General features: G+C 47.3%; 1 protein-coding gene and 1 non-coding gene across 3 annotated transcripts; both read left to right on the top strand.

Annotated features, from left to right (window-relative positions):
• The first annotated feature begins 1,682 nt into the window (after window positions 1-1,682).
• trnae-cuc lies at window positions 1,683-1,754 on the top strand. Its single transcript has one exon. It is a non-coding gene; the product is annotated as a tRNA-Glu (tRNA).
• A 9,714-nt stretch (window positions 1,755-11,468) lies between these two features.
• Window positions 11,469-14,418, top strand: npbwr2 (neuropeptides B and W receptor 2). Of its 2 annotated transcripts, none has more exons than XM_033041350.1 (3): window positions 11,469-11,619; window positions 12,133-12,348; window positions 13,345-14,418. In XM_033041350.1, the coding sequence occupies exon 3, from the start codon at window positions 13,379-13,381 to the stop codon at window positions 14,372-14,374; it is 996 nt and encodes a 331-aa protein (XP_032897241.1). In that variant the 5' UTR covers window positions 11,469-11,619; window positions 12,133-12,348; window positions 13,345-13,378; the 3' UTR covers window positions 14,375-14,418. The 2 variants fall into 2 exon arrangements, with proteins under 2 accessions (XP_032897241.1, XP_032897240.1); XM_033041349.1 differs by having other exon boundaries at window positions 11,469-11,643.
• The last annotated feature ends 2,583 nt before the right edge of the window (window positions 14,419-17,001 follow it).

The following is a 17,001-nucleotide window of genomic DNA, read 5'->3' as shown; positions in this document are numbered from 1 at the left end:
CTGTACCTGCCTTCTCTCCATACCCCCTGATCCCTTTAGCCACAAGGGCCACATCTAACTCCCTCTTAAATATAGCCAATGAACTGGCCTCAACTACCTTCTGTGGCAGAGAATTCCACAGATTCACCACTCTCTGTGTGAAAAATGTTTTTCTCATCTCGGTCCTAAAAGACTTCCCCCTTATCGTTAAACTGTGACCCCTTGTTCTGGACTTCCCCAACATCGGGAATAACCTACCTGCAGCTAGCCTGTCCAACCCCTTAAGAATTTTGTAAGTTTCTATAAGATCCCCCCTCAATCTTCTAAATTCTAGCGAGTACAAGCCGAGTCTATCCAGTCTTTCTAGATCCAGTTTCCTTTATTATTGTCACATGTACCAAGGTACTGTGAAAAGTTTTGTTTTGCGTGCTGTCCAGTCAGTGAAAAGACTGTACATGATTACAATGAAACCGTCCCACAGTTTACAGATGCAGGATAAATGGTATAACGTTTAGTGCAAGGTAAAGTCCAGTAAAGTCCTATTAAAGATAGTCCGAGGGTCTACACTGAGTTAGATGGTAGGTTAGGACCATTGTCTAGTTGCTGAGAGGATGGGTCAGTTGCCTGATAACAGCTGAGAAGGACCTGTCCGTGAATCTGGATGTGTGCTTTTTCAAACTTCTGTATCTCTCGCCTGATAATAGACAATAGGTGCACGAGTAGGCCATTCGGCCCTTCGAGCCAGCACCGCCATTCAATGTGATCATGGCTGATCATCCCCAATCAGTACCCCATTCCTGTGTTCTCCCCATAACCCCTGACTCCGCAAACTTTAAGAGCCCTATCGACCTCTCTCTCCAGAGAACCGGCCTCCTTCCCCAACATTAAGTTAGTTTAAGTTAAAAATGTCAATAACATGTAAAACATAGCATCAATCTGAATGAAACTTGGCTACTGTACATCACAGGACAATGATGGGTAAGGTGGGCATAAAATTGTAGCGCTATCGTGTACCGTTTTTGTGGAGTTTCAGTAACAAATAAATATATATACAAACATACAAACAAACAAACTAGATGAGAGTTTTAGTAATATATAGATAGATTATGATAACATTAGTTCTACTTGTTGATTAGGAGAGTCATTGACAGTAGAAATGGATGAATGCAAAGGCTGAGCAAGCAGAAATAGTCAAACCTCATGCAAATCAAATGGCAAACCAACTAAGTGGTGGCAATATGCTTCAATCATTACTTAATAAATGTCTGTGCTGTGCTGAGGCTGAATTCTTTGCTTGAATAGCTATTGATATAGATTCAGTTTCATATTACTTTTAATCATGAGCCATGTTTTGATTCAGATTTCAATTGAACGTGACAATTGGTTTACAGTGATGCTGTGACTGACTTTATTAAAACAAAGACAAGAATATATTCATTGGTCTTGAAATGTTATATAGTTTAGTTTGGAGATCCGGTGTGGAAACAGGCCCTTCGGCCCACCGAGTCCATGCCGACCAGCTATCACCCGTTCACTCTAGTTCCATGTTATCCCACTTTCTCATCCACTCGCTACGCACTAGGGACAACTTACAGAGAGGCCGATTAACCTACAAACCCGCACGTCTTTGGGATGTGGGAGGAAACCGGAGCACCCAGAGGAAACCCACGCGGTCACAGGGAGAACAAGCAAGGATTGAGAGCTCCCTGGTGGTCTAGTGGTTAGGATTCGGTGCTCTCACCACCGCGACACGGGTTCGATCCCCGGTCAGGGAACACAGACTGTTCCTTTGGTCAGAGGGTGGTGAATCTGTGGAATTCTTTGCCACAGAAGGCTGTGGAGGCCAAGTCAGTGGATATTTTTAAGGCAGAGTTAGACAGATTCTTGATTAGTGCGGGTGTCAGAGGTTATGGGGAGTAGGCAGAAGAATGGAGTTGGGATGGAGAGATAGATCAGCCATGAATGAATGGCGGAGTAGACCTGATGGGCCGAATGGCCTAATTATACTCCTCTTCCTTACAACCTTATAATCCACTCCATGTACCTGTCCAAATGTCTCTTTTGTTGCCCTTTCTTCGCTCCTACATATTGATGTATTTTTCTGTATCATTGAACAATGCTCTTTCAATAACCTTTACAAATGACTCAAGAATCCATTTGCCACATGTACTGCCACCAGCACAATGAAATTCCTACTTGCTGCAGCTTAGCGGCTCCATTAATCAATCACACACAGATAAATATATAAAAATCAATAATGCAATAAACTAATAACTGTAACCACTAAAGTGCAAAGCGGAAGTCCACAGTGCAACCAAGTCATGTTTATTTGTCACATACACATACGAGATGTGCAGTGAAATTAAAAGTGGCAATGCTCGCGGACTTTGTGCAAAAAACAAACAAACAAACAACAAACAGAATGGAACAGAATCATATATTCTTCTACATATTAAATATTGTGGGCGGAAGGAAAAAGGGAAACAAAACAGCAATTGAAAAAAAACAGTAGAAAGGTTCAGTAAAGTTAGTCCCTGGTGAGATAGGTGTTTACAGTCCTAATGGCCTCTGGGAAGAAACTCCTTCTCATCCTCTCCGTTCTCACAGCATGGCAACGGAGGCGTTTGCCGGACCGTAGCAGCTGGAACAGTCGGCAACCGTTGCAGGGGTGGAAGGGGTCCCCCATGATCTTAATGGCTCTGGAGTTGCACCTTCTGATGTATAGTTCCTGCAGAGGGCCGAGTGAGGTTCCCATAGTGCGCTCGGCCGAACGCACTACTCTCTGCAGAGCCTTCTTGTCCCAAAATACAGTCCTGAGTCTGAAGAAGGGTCTCGACCCGAAACGTCACCAGAGATGCTGCCTGTCCCGCTGAGTTACTCCAGCATTTTGTGTATACCTTCGGTTCAAACCAGCATCTGCAGTTCCTTCCTCCACTATCATTTCTGTTGTGCAGTGTGGAAGAGCCTGAGAGTCATTGGGATGAATCTGCTCGTGAAGCTGGAGTTCACGGTTCTCAGACTCCTGTACCTTCTTCTCGATGGTAGGAACAAAATGAGAACGTGGCCAGGGTAGTGTGGGTCTTTGATGATATTAGCTGCCTTTTATTTTGACAAGCATCAGGCTCTTGAACACTACACAATACTAACCTGAAGAAGGGTTTCGGCCCGAAACGTTGCCTATTTCCTTCGCTCCATAGATGCTGCTGCACCCGCTGAGTTTCTCCAGCATCTTTGTCTACCTTCGATTTTCCAGCATCTGCAGTTCCTTCTTGAACAATACTAACGTCAACACCGAACTATCTATGGTTGCACTAAGCAACTTGAGGTTTCTGTACGCATTAGTATTGGGGTAATTAATTGATTGAATTCTTGTCTATTACACATTATCTGCATGTATTGTGTTCACAGGCATGTGTTTACAAGATAGTTCCTCGTTCCATTGTCGGTACATATGACAAGCAAATGCTCTCCTGGGATAACACAGAACTTGGGCGGCACGGTGGCGCAGCGGTAGAGTTGCTGCCTTACACCGCCAGAGACCCGGGTTCGATCCTGACTACCGATGCTATCTGTGCGGAGTTTGTACCTTTTCCCCGTGACCCCATGGATTTTCTCCATATGACAATAGACAATAGACAATAGACAATAGGTGCCCTTCGAGCCAGCACCGCCATTCAATGTGATCATGGCTGATCATCCCCAATCAGTACCCCGTTCTTGCCTTCTCCCCATATCTCCTGACTCCGCTATCTTTAAGAGCCCTATCTAGCTCTCTCTTGAAAGTATCCAGAGAAACGGCCTCCACCGCCCTATGAGACAGAGAATTCCACAGACTCACAACTCACTGTGAGAAAAAGTGTTTCCCTATCTCCATTCTAAATGGCTTACCCCTTATTCTCAAACATGCTCCGGTTTCCTCCCACATCCTAAAGACTGAGGGGTTGTTGGTGAATTGATGGCACAATGGGCTAAGTGTTCGGTTGGCAACCGGAAGGTAGCTGGTTCGAATCCCGCTTGGAGTGCATACTGTCGTTGTGTCCTTGGGGAAGACACTTCACCCACCTTTGCCTGTGTGTCCTTGGGCAAGACACTTCACCCACCTTTGCCTGTGTGTGTGGATGTAATTATGTGAAGCACTTTGGGGTCAATGCAAGTTGACTAAAAATGTGCTATATAAATAAAGAAATTTAATTTTAATTTAATTGGCCTCTGTAAATTGTCCCTAGTTTGCAGGACAGAACTGGTGAACAAGTGATGGAGGGTCGGTGTGGACTCGATGGGCCGAAGGGTCTGTTTTCACGCTGTATGTCGAAACTGAACTAAACATGCTTAAGTCTTAAACACTCTTTTTGAGGCGATACCCATAACTAAATCCGAGCCGTGACAAAGATGAATACAATTATTAAGAAACATGAACAAAAACTAAAAAGAACATGAAGAAAAAAAATCAGTTTAAAATCCCTAAACTCCATATGACATTATTGCTTCACAGATCACCCAGCCCACCAGACCCCACCAAAATAATCCCACCAGTTCCATTTCCCCTTTCCTTATTTCCCGAGAGTCGTGATACATATTCTCCCTCATATTTCATCAGCTTTTATTACTACACCACATCATAATTCTCAACGCATTCCTATTTAGATGCAACCGTGAGCTGTGTCGCAATAAATAAATGCTTATGGAATGTAAACTGATTTTTTTCCTTTTTATGTCATTTTTAACTTGTGTTTGTGTCTCTTAATAATTGTATTTATTATCTTAGGTAGAATAAAGTGATTGAAAGACAGCATTGAAACAGACCTTTCAGCACACCGAGTCCTTGCCGATTATTGATCACCTGTTCACACTGGTTCTATGTTTGTCATCCCACTTTGTCATCCAATCTCCACGCACTGGAACCTACAAACCCGCACGTCTCTGGGATGTGGGAGGAAACCGGAGCACCCGGAGGAAACCCATGCGGTCACAGGGAGAACGTGCAAACTCCACATAGACAGCAGCCAGGGTCAGGATCGAACCCAGGTCTCCGGTGCCGTGAGGCAGCAGCTCTACCCGCTGAGCCGCCATGCCGTACAAAAAAAACGGCGCGTACATTTGTTTGACTCCAGTAAGGCATCAGAAATGCTCAAAAGGGCGGCATGGTGTCACAGCGGCAGAGTTGCTGCCTTACAGCGCCCGAGACCCGGGTTCGATTCTGACTGCGGGTGCTGTCTGTACGGAGTTTGTACGTTCTGCCCGTGACCTGCGTGGGTTTTCTTTGGGGAGCTCCAGTTTCCTCCCACACTCCAAAGACGTGCAGGTTTGTAGGTTAATTGGCTTGGTATAATTGTAAATTGTCCCTAGTGTGTGTAGGATAGTGTTAGTGTGCGGGGATTGCTGGCCGGTGCGGACACGGTGGGCTGAAGGGCCTGTTTCTGCGCTGTATCTAACCTGAACTATGTAATTTTTTAAATTGATGGTATCAAAACATCCATATGTATCAACAGATAGCCTTGATTTAATGTTTATGAAGGAACTGCAGATGATGGAAAGTCTGAAGAAGGGTTTCGACCCGAAACGTCGCCTATTTCCTTCGCTCCATAGATGCTGCCTCACCCGCTGAGTTTCTCCAGCATGTTTGTCAGCCTTGATTCAATATCTTCTCTGGAAAATGGCATGCTTGACAATTCAGGGTTCTCTTAAAAGTCTACAGAATTGGCAGCTATATTTGTTTGTTAGCTCCACAATAAACCTTCTGACTGGAGAGCAAGTGTGTATAATGTGTTGGAGTTCTTCCTCTAAACTTATTGAAAGTTTTAGTGCTGTGTTACTCTCTGTGACTGATTCTGCAACTTAGTGGCACAGCATGGAGAATAAACAGTCTGATGATATATTAATGGCTGAGCACGGAGTATGATTCTTCAGAGCAAGAGATAATGTGGATCAATGGTTGACTTTCTGTCTCAGTAACTTGGAATAAAAGTTTTGAGTTTTGCTTTTACTTGATATTAGGAGAAGGAAGCCTGAAGATGCATGTTGGACTTAAGGGCCTGTCCCACTCACGTGTCCTTGGCACGCAAATTACGCGACCTCGTGGTCGCGTTGAGCCGAGACGGTCGAGCGAAGGTCGGGTGCGATTACACGCGTCCGCACAGCCGTCTGGTGCGCGTGACGTCATTTGAAGATGGACACAAAGATGGAGTAACTCAGCGGGACCGGCAGCATCTCTGGAGAGAAGGAATGGGTGACGTTTCGGGTCGAGACTCTTCTTCAGTCTGAAAAGAAGAGCCTTGACCCGAAACCTCATCCATTGCTTCTCTCCAGAGATGCTGCCGGTCCCGCTGAGTTACTCCGGCATTTTGTGTCTATCTTCAATTTTCTAGGCCCCGCTCTGGGATTAGAAGTGGGGGCGGATCCGGACCGCAACGGCCGTGTGCCCCAGGCCGAGCTCGGCGATCGTTTGCCTGCTTCTGCTGCTGTTGGAGGTGAGACGTTGCGTCGCGCCAGGGTCTTGGGCCTGTCCCACTTTGGCCGTCGGTTATGCGACAGGCTGTTGGCGCACGAAGATTTCGTTCACTGCAAGAATTTCGGAGCCTCGCGCGATGTCGGGACCATCCCCGTACAACTCCATACCCCTCCGCGCTTCTAAGTGGGACCGGCCCCGCGCGGCCATACGGTGCCCGTACGCCTCAAGCGACCATGAGGTCGCGTAATTTGCGAGCCAAGGACGAGTAAGTGGGACAGGCCCTTCAGTCTCCTAAAATCCTCCTTGAACATTTGGGGATCATTACATGGTAACGCACGTCACAGAAGGCTGTGGAGGCCAAGTCAATGGATATTTTTAAGGCAGAGATAGATAGAATCTTGATTAGTATGGGTGGTCATAAGGTCATAAGTAATAACAAATTAGGCCATTCGGCCCATCAAGTCTGCTCCGCCATTCAATCCTAGCTGATCTATTTCTCCCTCCTAACCCCATTCTCCTGCCCTCTCCCCATAACCTTTGACACCCACACTAATCAAAAATCAATCTATCTCGGCCTTAAAAATATCCACTGATTTGGCCTCCACAGCCTTATGTGGCATTTAATTCCACAGATTCACCACCCTCTGACTAAAGACATTTCTCCTCATCTCCTTACTAAAATAATGTCCTTTAATTCTGAGGCTGTGACCTCTAGTCCTAGACTCTCACACTAGTGAAAACATCCACTCCAGGGGTTATGGGGAGAAGGCAGGAGAATGGGGTTAGGAGGGAGAGATAGATCAGCCATGATTGAATGGCGGAGTGGACTTGATGGGCCAAATGGCCTGATTTGGCTCCTATCACTTATGAATTTGTGAAGATTCATCTTGCGGCCTCCAACCGGAACGACCTGGGGCTCCAGTCGCAGAGCTGCGGACTTACCCACCATCGTGGAGCTGGCTGAGTTCGGAGCGGGAGGAGCGGTGGTGGCGCGCTGCTGCGACCCGACCCCCGGGGATTCGGAGGCTTACCGCAGGTCTGGTAGACAGTAACACTGGGAGCCCGCGGGTCCCTGCTGAGAGACCGCTTTTCGGGGCTTCCGCAACGGCGACTTCTCTCGCCCGAGTTGCGGGGTTGAGGATGACCTGGAGCGGGGGCCTTACATCATCGCCCGGCGCGGCTTTAAATGGCCGCGGGACTTGTTAGCACATGCCGGGGGTTCCAACACCAAGACCCGGAGCGCGGCCTTGCATCACCTGGCGCAGCTTTATAATTGCCGCGGGACTTATTTACCATCGCCCGCCGGGGGCTTTGACTCTGACATCGGGAGGAGAACGAGGAGTGCAGGGGAGAGATAAGACTTTGCCTTCCATCACAGTGAGGAGGAGATTCACTGTGATGGATGTTCGTGTAAATTGTGTCGTGTCTTGGTTCTTCTTGTTTGTATGACTGCAGAAACCAAATTTCGTTTGAACCTCTGGGTTCAAATGACAACAAATAAATTGTATTGTATTGTGCACGGTATTTTCCTTCTCATCCCTACAATTTGGTCACAACTGTAAGGTACATTAATTTTTAATTGAATTCTTATTAAGTTCAACATTTTCAAAACGAAGATGAAGTCCTAATAACATGCCATTAGGAATGCTCAATATTCCCTGCATAATCGCCACATAACATTGGAGGCAAATACTTTCTGAGGTCTCCTCCCATCCCAACGAACAGGTTTACAAATGAAATGTCTCTCCATGTGACCTTGGCAGTAATGCCCCTGTCCCACTTAGGAAACCTGAACGGAAACCTCTGGAGACTTTGTGCCCCGCCCAAGGTTTCCGTGCGGTTCCTGGAGGTTCCCGGAGGTTTTTGTCAGTCTCCCTACCTGCTTCCACTACCTGCAACATCCGGCAACCACCTGCAACCTCCGGGAACCGCACGGAAACCTTGGGTGGGGCGCATCTAACTCCCTCTTAAATATACTCAATGAACTGGCCTCAACTACTTTCTGTGGCAGAGAATTCCAGCGATTCACCGCTCTCTATGTGAAAAATGTTTTTCTCATCTCGGTCCTAAAAGACTTCCCCCTTATCCTTAAACTGTGACCCCTTGTTCTGGACTTCCCCAACATCAGGAACAATCTTCCTGCATCTAGCCTGTCCAACCCCTTAAGAATGTTGTAAGTTTGTATAAGATCCCCCCTCAATCTTCTAAATTCTAGCGAGTACAAGACGAGTCTATCCAGTCTTTCTTCATATGAAAGTCCTGACAACCCAGGAATCAGTCTGGTGAACCTTCTCTGTACTCCCTCTATGGCAAGAATGTCCTTCCTCAGATTAGGAGCCCAAAGCTGTACGCAATACTCCAGGTGTGGTCTCACCAAGACCCTGTACAACTGCAGTACAACCTCCCTGCTCCTATACTCAAATCATTTTGCTATGAATGCTAACATACCATTTGCTTTCTTCACTGCCTGCTGCACCTGCATGCCTACTTTCAATGACTGGTGTACCATGACACCCAGGTCTCGTTGCATCTCCCCTTTTCCTAATCGGCCACAATTCAGATAATAGTCTACTTTCCTGTTTTTGCCACCAAAGTGGATAACCTCACATTTATCCACATTATACTGCATTTGCTATGCATTTGCCCACTCATCCAACCTATCCAAGTCACCTTGCAGCCTCCTAGTTTAGAGGGGTTTAAACGGTTTAGAGATGTTTAGAGGGCTTCAGATGGGTTCAGGTGTGTTTAGAGGGGCTAGAGGGGGTTTAGAGGAGTTCAGAGGGCCCCAGAGGGGTTTAGAGATGTTATAAGCCCCCCGTGAGAAATTGTATTTCTCTGAAATTGAAGATAGACATAAAGCTGGAGTAACTCAGCAGGACAGGCAGCGCAGCGACTCTGGAGAGAAGACCCTTCTTCAGACTAAACTGAACCCTCGTCGGTGAGAGTACTTGTGATCGTCTGAAGAAGGGTCTCGACCAGAAACGCAACCCTCTCCCCAGAGCCGCTGCCCGTCCCGCTGAGCCACCTTCAACTTCAGAGCCAAACAAAAAACACAGAGTGCTGGAGGAACTCAGCGGGCCAGGCGGCTGCCTCACCCGCTGGGTTTCTCCAGCATCTTTGTCTACCGCTAAACGTCAATGATTCCGGGAATGCTGAGGCGACAGGGTGAGAGAGCTAGAGAGAGACGAGATGGGGAGCGGGAGAGAGAGCGCGAGAGAGAGAGGGAGGGAGAGAGCAAAACACAGAGAGACACAACGTGGGTCGGTAGGTGAATAACTAACCTGCACACCAGGAAGAAGCCCCTTCTCGCGATGGTGATGGTGATGGTGAGTTTAAAGAAATTCTCAACGTGTCATCGATCTACATTCCTCAGTAAATGTAATTGTGTTTTAAACAAGTATTAATGACGCCGCATGAATTTTATTCAAAGGAACACGGCGTCATTAATACTTGTTCAAAATACAATAACATTTACTGAGGAATGCGGATGGATGCATTGATGACATGGTATAACAACGTGTTAACTACTTGCTGTTAAGAAGTGCTAACAGTACTACAAATCGTTTGTGTCTGATGGCCGTGCAGCGGTTGTTATACACAAAGATCCTATAGTGGAGCTCTGCTAGAAGATCTTTGGTTATACATGTTCGTTTAAAAAAAAAACCGGATGGCGAATTTAAAAAAAAGCTTTATTTAACAAAGAGAATTCGTATTTCTGTACGAAATACGGAACATTAGTGCGGGCCCCCCTTTAGGCGCGGGGCCCAATTGGGAGCAATCGGTCAAATCGGCTTAAGGCCGGCCCTGTGTATGTGTGTGACAATAGACAATAGGTACAGGAGTAGGCCATTCAGTCCTTCGAGCCAGCACGCACCGCCATTCAATGTGATCATGGCTGATCATCCCCAATCAGTACCCTGTTCCTGCCTTCTGCCCCATATCCCATGACTCTGCTATCTTTAAGAGCCCTATCTAGCTCTCTCTTGAAAGTATCTAGAGAACCATCCTCCACCGCCCTCTGAGACAGAGAATTCCACAGACTCACCACTCTCTGTGTGAAAATCTGTTTCCTCATCTCCATTCTAAATGGCTTACTCCTTATTCTTAAACTGTGGCCCCTGGTTCTGTACTCCCCCAACATCGGGAACATGTTTCCTGCCTCTAGCGTGTCCAAACCCTTAATAATCTTTTATGTTTCAATAAGATCCCCTCTTATCCTTCTAAACTCCAGAGTATACAAGCCCAGTCGCTCCATTCTCTCAGCATATGACAGTCCCGCCATTCCGGGAATTAACCTGGTGAACCTACGCTGCACTCCCTCAATAGCAAGAATGTCCAAGTAGTGTGTGTATGTGTGCGTGTGTGTAGTATATGTGTGTATTTGTGTGAGTGTGTATTTGTATGTGTGTGTGTGTATTTGTGTGTATGTATGTGTGTGTGTATTTGTATGAATGTGTGTGTGTATGTGTGTGTAGTATATGTGTGTATTTGTGTGAGTGTGTGTGTATTTGTGTGTGTCTGTGTGTGTGTGTGTGTGTGTGTGTGTCTGTGTGTGTGTGTGTATGTGGAAAATAGACACAAAACCTGGAGTAACTCAGCGGGTCACTCAGCATCTCTAGAGAAAAGGAATATGTATATATGTGTGTGTATAGCGTTATGATAGATATATATATATCCGTTTATTATAATGTTTACAGAGTACTGTGTTTCAATGTTCTATTGTGTTGCTGCAAGTAGCGATATAATTGTTGTGTCTGGGACGTGTGACAATAAAACAATTGACTCTCATACTTGGAAGTTAATGCAAGATAGATGGGGCGTTAGTTTGAAACCAGGCCTAATTGCGTCTGTTTCTGATTGAGTTCTCGGGTCGATTGGATTGTGAGATGAGCGGCGATGATGGATGGGGGCGTGGGGGTGGGGAGGTGGATGGGGCGGGCGGGGTGTGGAGGAAAAGCGGGGCGGGCCAGAGAAAGTGCCGGCGCATTGGTCGTCAGTGTGAACCAAGACACATCTACTCGCACTCTCCCGGAGAGGTCCCAGTCCGGGCTGCTGCGGTACACGGTTCCCCGATCTCGGCATCTCCTTTAATGTTCCCGGCCAAGTAGCGCAGCGTTGGTGCAACTCATGCCGTCAACTGGTGGAAGTTCGCCCGTCTATATCTAACCGGGGATATTTAGCAAGGAGCCAATGTGAATGAGATGCGAATTATAGAAGTATATTGAGTGCATGTTATCTAATGGGGGGCTGTTTCAGCAATGATTCAGTAATGTGTATATATATTTATGTGTGTGTGTGTATAATGTGTATATCTGTGTGTATGTGAGTGTGTGGGTGGGGGGAGGTGTGTGTGTGTGTGAGAGAGGATGTGGTGGTGGTGGGAGGGTTGTGGTGTGTATATGTGTGTGAGAGAGACTGTGTATGGGTGTGTGGGTGTATGTGTGTGTATATGTGGGTGTGCGCGTGTGTGAGAGTGTGTGTGGGGGGTTTGGGGGATGTGGGAACGTGTGCGTGTGAGAGAGACTGTGTATGGGTTTTTGGGGTGTGTGTGTGTATATGTGTGTGTGTGTGAGTGTGTGTGTGGGGGGGGGGGGGTTGGGAGTGTGTGTGTGTGTGAGGGTTTTTGGGGGGTGTGTGTGTGAGTGTGAAGGAACTGCATGTACTGGTGAACACGGGCTAACTGTAACACAGACGTGTTTCTACAGGTTGAATCATTTAAAGTCCAACTTGAGAAGATGTGCTGGGAGTCGCGGGAAAGCAATGTAATAACATTCGCTGAAACGGGGGATGTTTCGTTGCCAATGGCAACTTGATAGAAGCGTTTGCCTTTTCGCCGGGGACATGTTCACGATCAGGAACGAGCTGGGGGTTTTGCGCTGAACGAGCCGATTCCACTTCGCCTTCAGGACCGTATTCACCAGGTACCGTACGCGGTTTGTCTTATAGTCGTAGTTACAACTAAATTAACAGATGTTCTGAATAACAATGCACCCTGTATGTAAGGAGGAAGTGTAGATCCTGGTTTAAACCGAAGATAGACACAAAATGCTGAAGTAACTCAGCTGGACAGGCAGCATCTATGGAGAGAAGGAATGGGTGACGTTTCGGGTCGAGACCCTTCTTCAGACTGGTTAGGGATAAGCGAAAGGAGAGATATAGACGATGATGTGGAGAGATAAAGAACAATGAATGAAATATATGCAAGAAAGGAACGATGATATAGGAAACAGGCCATTGTTAGCTATTTGTAGGTGAAAACGAGAAGCTGGTGCGGGGAGGGATGGAGAGAGAGAGAGGGAATACAAAGGGTTACTTGAAATTAGAGGAATCAATATTCATACCACTGGGCTGTAAGCTGCCCGAGCGAAATATCAGTCTGAAGAAGGGTCTCAACCCGAAACGTCGCCTATTCCTTCGTTCCAAAGATGCTGCCTCACCCGCTGAGTTTCTCCAGCATTTTTGTCTACAAGCGAAATATGAGATGCTGTTCCTCCAATTTGCGTTTAGCCTCACCCTGACAGTGGGATGGGGGTTGTGGGGGTTGGGGGGGACAGAAAGGTCTGTGTGGGGATGGGAAGGAGAATTAACGTGCCCAATGATTCTTGGTACCATCTTAATATCTAACGTCTGAGTTAGTAGACGCTAGTTATTAACTCTCCAGGGACTAACATTCCTGGACCATGTTACTGTTGTATGGTGTATTTTTAAAATTGCTGTTTTTTTTCTCCTTTTTCTTCCCACCCTCCCACAATTATGTAATATGTGAATATGTGATTCTGTTCCATTCTGCTTGTAGTTTGTCTGCTTGTTTGATTTTTTTTTTTTTTTGCACAAAGCCCACTTTTCATTTCACTGCACACCACATGTGTATGTGACGAATAAACTTGACTTGACTTGACTTGTCTGTTGTGGGACAGATCTGATTGCAGGATATTCGCCCTCGGGACCAACATGGAGAGCGATGCAGGAGCCGAGCTCCTCAATAGATCTTGCTCGGGTCCCCATGCAACGTGTGAAGTCTCCAACGCCACGGATTCGAACTCCATGTACGAGCGCTACCCGGATTTCTACATCGTTCTGCCGGTGATTTACTCCGTTATCTGCGCCGCGGGCCTGACGGGCAACACGGCGGTGATATACGTTATCTTGAAAGCCCCCAAGATGATGACGGTGACCAACGTGTTCATCCTGAACCTGGCGATCGCCGATGACCTCTTCACCCTGGTGTTGCCCATCAACATCGCCGACCATCTCCTGCGCCACTGGCCATTCGGGGAGGTGATGTGCAAACTCATCATCTCCATCGACCACTATAACATCTTCTCCAGCATCTACTTCCTGACCGTGATGAGCATTGACCGCTACCTGGTGGTGTTGGCCACTGTGCGCTCCGAGAAGTTGCCCCGGCGCACCTACCGGGCGGCCAAGGTGGTCAGCCTGTGCGTGTGGGTGCTGGTCACCCTCATCGTCTTGCCCTTCACCGTCTTCGCCCAGGTCTACACCGACCCCATGAACAGGAGAAGCTGCGTGTTGGGCTTCCCCAAACCCGAACGCGCGTGGCTGAAGGCCAGTCGTATCTACACCCTGATCCTGGCCTTCGCCATCCCCGTCACCACCATCTGTATCCTCTACACCATGATGGTGTACCGGCTCCGCGGCATGCAGCTCAACTCCAACGCCAAGGCCCTGGACAAGGCCAAGAAGAGGGTGACCCTGATGGTCTTCATCCTGTTGGCTGTCTGCCTCTTCTGCTGGACCCCCTTCCACCTCACCACCGTGGTGGCCCTCACCACAGACGTCCAGGAGACCCCCCTGGTCATCGGCATCGCCTACTTCATCACCAGCCTGAGCTACGCCAACTCCTGCCTCAACCCCTTCCTCTACGCCTTCCTCGACGACAGCTTCCAGAAGAGTTTCAAGAAGTTACTGGAGTGCAGGGCAGCGTAGACTGGTCATGTAGGGAGGTGAATTGGTTAACTCAACAACCTGGAGTTAACTCAGCGGGAGAGGCAGCATCTCTGGTGAAGAAGGAATTGGGTTCAGTCTGAAGAAGGGTCCCGACCCGAAATTCCTCACCTCCGGAGATGCTGACTGACATAGAAACATAGAAAATCGGTGCAGGAGGAGGCCATTCGGCCCTTCGAGCCAGCACCGCCATTCATTGTGATCATGGCTGATCGTCCCCTATCAATAACCCGTGTCTGCCTTCTCCCCATATCCCTTGACTCCACTAGCCCCTAGAGCTCTATCTAACTCTCTCTTAAATCCATCCAGTGACTTGGCCTCCACTGCCCTCTGTGGCAGGGAATTCCACAAATTCACAACTCTCTGGGAGAAAATGTTTTTTCTCACCTCAGTCTTAAATGACCTCCCCTTTATTCTAAGACTGTGGCCCCTGGTTCTGGACTCGCCCAACATTGGGAATATTTTTCCTGCATTCAGCTTGTTCAGTCCTTTTTATGAACCGCTGAGTTACTCCAGCTTTTTTGTGTCCATCTTCAGCGTGGACAACAAGTCCTTGGGTTCAACTGGGAAAGTTGCCTCATGATCTTCCTTATTCAAATTTATCACACAAAAAGAAAAGTTTTAATTGCCAAAATTCTGCTGTTAGACGCGCGGGTTGTTCAACAAACTCTTAAAATGTAGCTTAATATCACGTGTAGGGAGGAACTGCAGATGCTAATTTACACCGCAGATGGACACAATGTGCTGGAGTAACTCAGTGGGACAAGCAGCCTCTCTGGAGAGAAACATAGAAACATAGAAAATAGGTGCAGGAGTAGAGGCCATTCGGCCCTTCGAGCCTGCACCGCCATTCAATATGATCATGGCTGATCATCCAACTCGGTATCCTGTACCTGCCTTCTCTCCATACCCCCTGATCCCTTTAGCCACAAGGGCCACATCTAACTCCCTCTTAAATATAGCCAATGAACAGGCCTCAAATACCTTCTGTGGCAGAGAATTCCACAGATTCACCACTCTCTGTGTGAAAAATGTTTTTTTCATCTCGGTCCTAAAAGATTCCCCCTTTATCCTTAAACTGTGACCCCTTGTTCTGGACTTCCCCAACATCGGGAACAATCTTCCTGCATCTAGCCTGTCCAACCCCTCAAGAATTTTGTAAGTTTCTATAAGATCCCCCCTCAATCTTCTAAATTCTAGCGAGTACAAGAAGGAATGGGTGACGTTTCGGGTCGAGACCCTTCTTCAGACTGGGAGCCAGCCATCCCTTCACTCCAGAGATGCTGCCTGTCCCGCTTACTATTAAGTCACAGCTGCTAAAAGCACAACAGCACGGTCAATAGACAATAGGTGCAGGAGCAGGCCGTTTGGCCCTTCTAGCCAGCACGGTCAAAGTCTCTTTACAGTTAGAACCTTCCTCTCGCCCTCTCGTTTAAGAGAATTTTGTTTGTTTAAAGCAGAAATGTTGCGTTCAAACTTTGCTGTGCGGGCCGATCGCTCCAATGGGACTATACGCGAGAATGTTGCATGCAATCGGATGTGAGAGAGTGTGCCATTATATGTAGGCGTCACGGAATGGGGTCAAACAACACTTTATAATGTGTGGTTAACTCCTAGAATTGTTGAATTCATGGCAGCCACATACCGCCCCCTACTGTTTATGCTGTTGCATGACCGAATGAACTTAATTCTGAGACCCACCGATTTTATTTAAAATAACCTTAAAGTTCTTGCCCTTGTAATCCGTGTTGTATCATTTGGTCGGCGTGGGTCTCCAATGTTAAACTGTCTGCTCTTGATATTTACTGTGCTCCGAATGACACATTCTATCATCAATAAATGTCACCTTACAACAGATTTCTTGTTGATATTTCCAACTATAGTTCGCCTGGGCTGCAGAGTTCCAGATTTGAAAGGGTCTAATATTAATCTTGGAATCGGAGAACATCGAAAAAAAGTACAGCAGGTGGCACAGAGGTAGAGTTGCTGCCTCACAGCGCCAGGGACCCGGGTTCGATCCTGACTACGGGTGCTGCCTGTGCGCAGTTTGCATGTTCGCCCTGTGACCTCGTGGGTTTACTTCGGGTGCTCTGGTTTCCTCACACACTTCAAAGACGTGCGGGTTTGTAGGTCAATTGGCCTTTGTAAAATAGCCCCTAGTGTGTAGGACAGAGCTAGTATACAGGGGGTGATTGTTGGTCGGTGTGGGCCGTTGGGCCTGTTTCCACACTGTATCTCTAAACTAAACATAGGAACAGCCCCTTCAGACCACAACAACTGTGCCAGACATGATGCCAAGATAACCTAATCTCATCTGCCTGCGAGTAACACCCTACTATTCTCAGTTTATCCATGTGCCTGTCTATAAATCTATCCTATGTGTTTCCACCACACACACACCCCCCTCGGCAGCACCTTCCAGGCACCCACCACTCATTGTGTAAAATACTTGCCATGTACATCTTTAAACTTTGTCACAGAGTCCTACAGTGTGGAAACAGGCCCTTCAGCCCAATTTGCCCATGCCGGCCAAAATGCCCCATCTACGCTAGTCCCACCTGCCCGCGTTTGGTTCATATCCCTCTAAGCCTGCCCTATCCATGTGCCTG

Source organism: Amblyraja radiata, chromosome 23 (genome assembly GCF_010909765.2).
Source record: "Amblyraja radiata isolate CabotCenter1 chromosome 23, sAmbRad1.1.pri, whole genome shotgun sequence".
Lineage (NCBI taxonomy): Eukaryota > Metazoa > Chordata > Chondrichthyes > Rajiformes > Rajidae > Amblyraja > Amblyraja radiata.
Note: the sequence above shows the minus strand (reverse complement) of the source record. Positions and strands in the feature narration are given on the sequence as shown.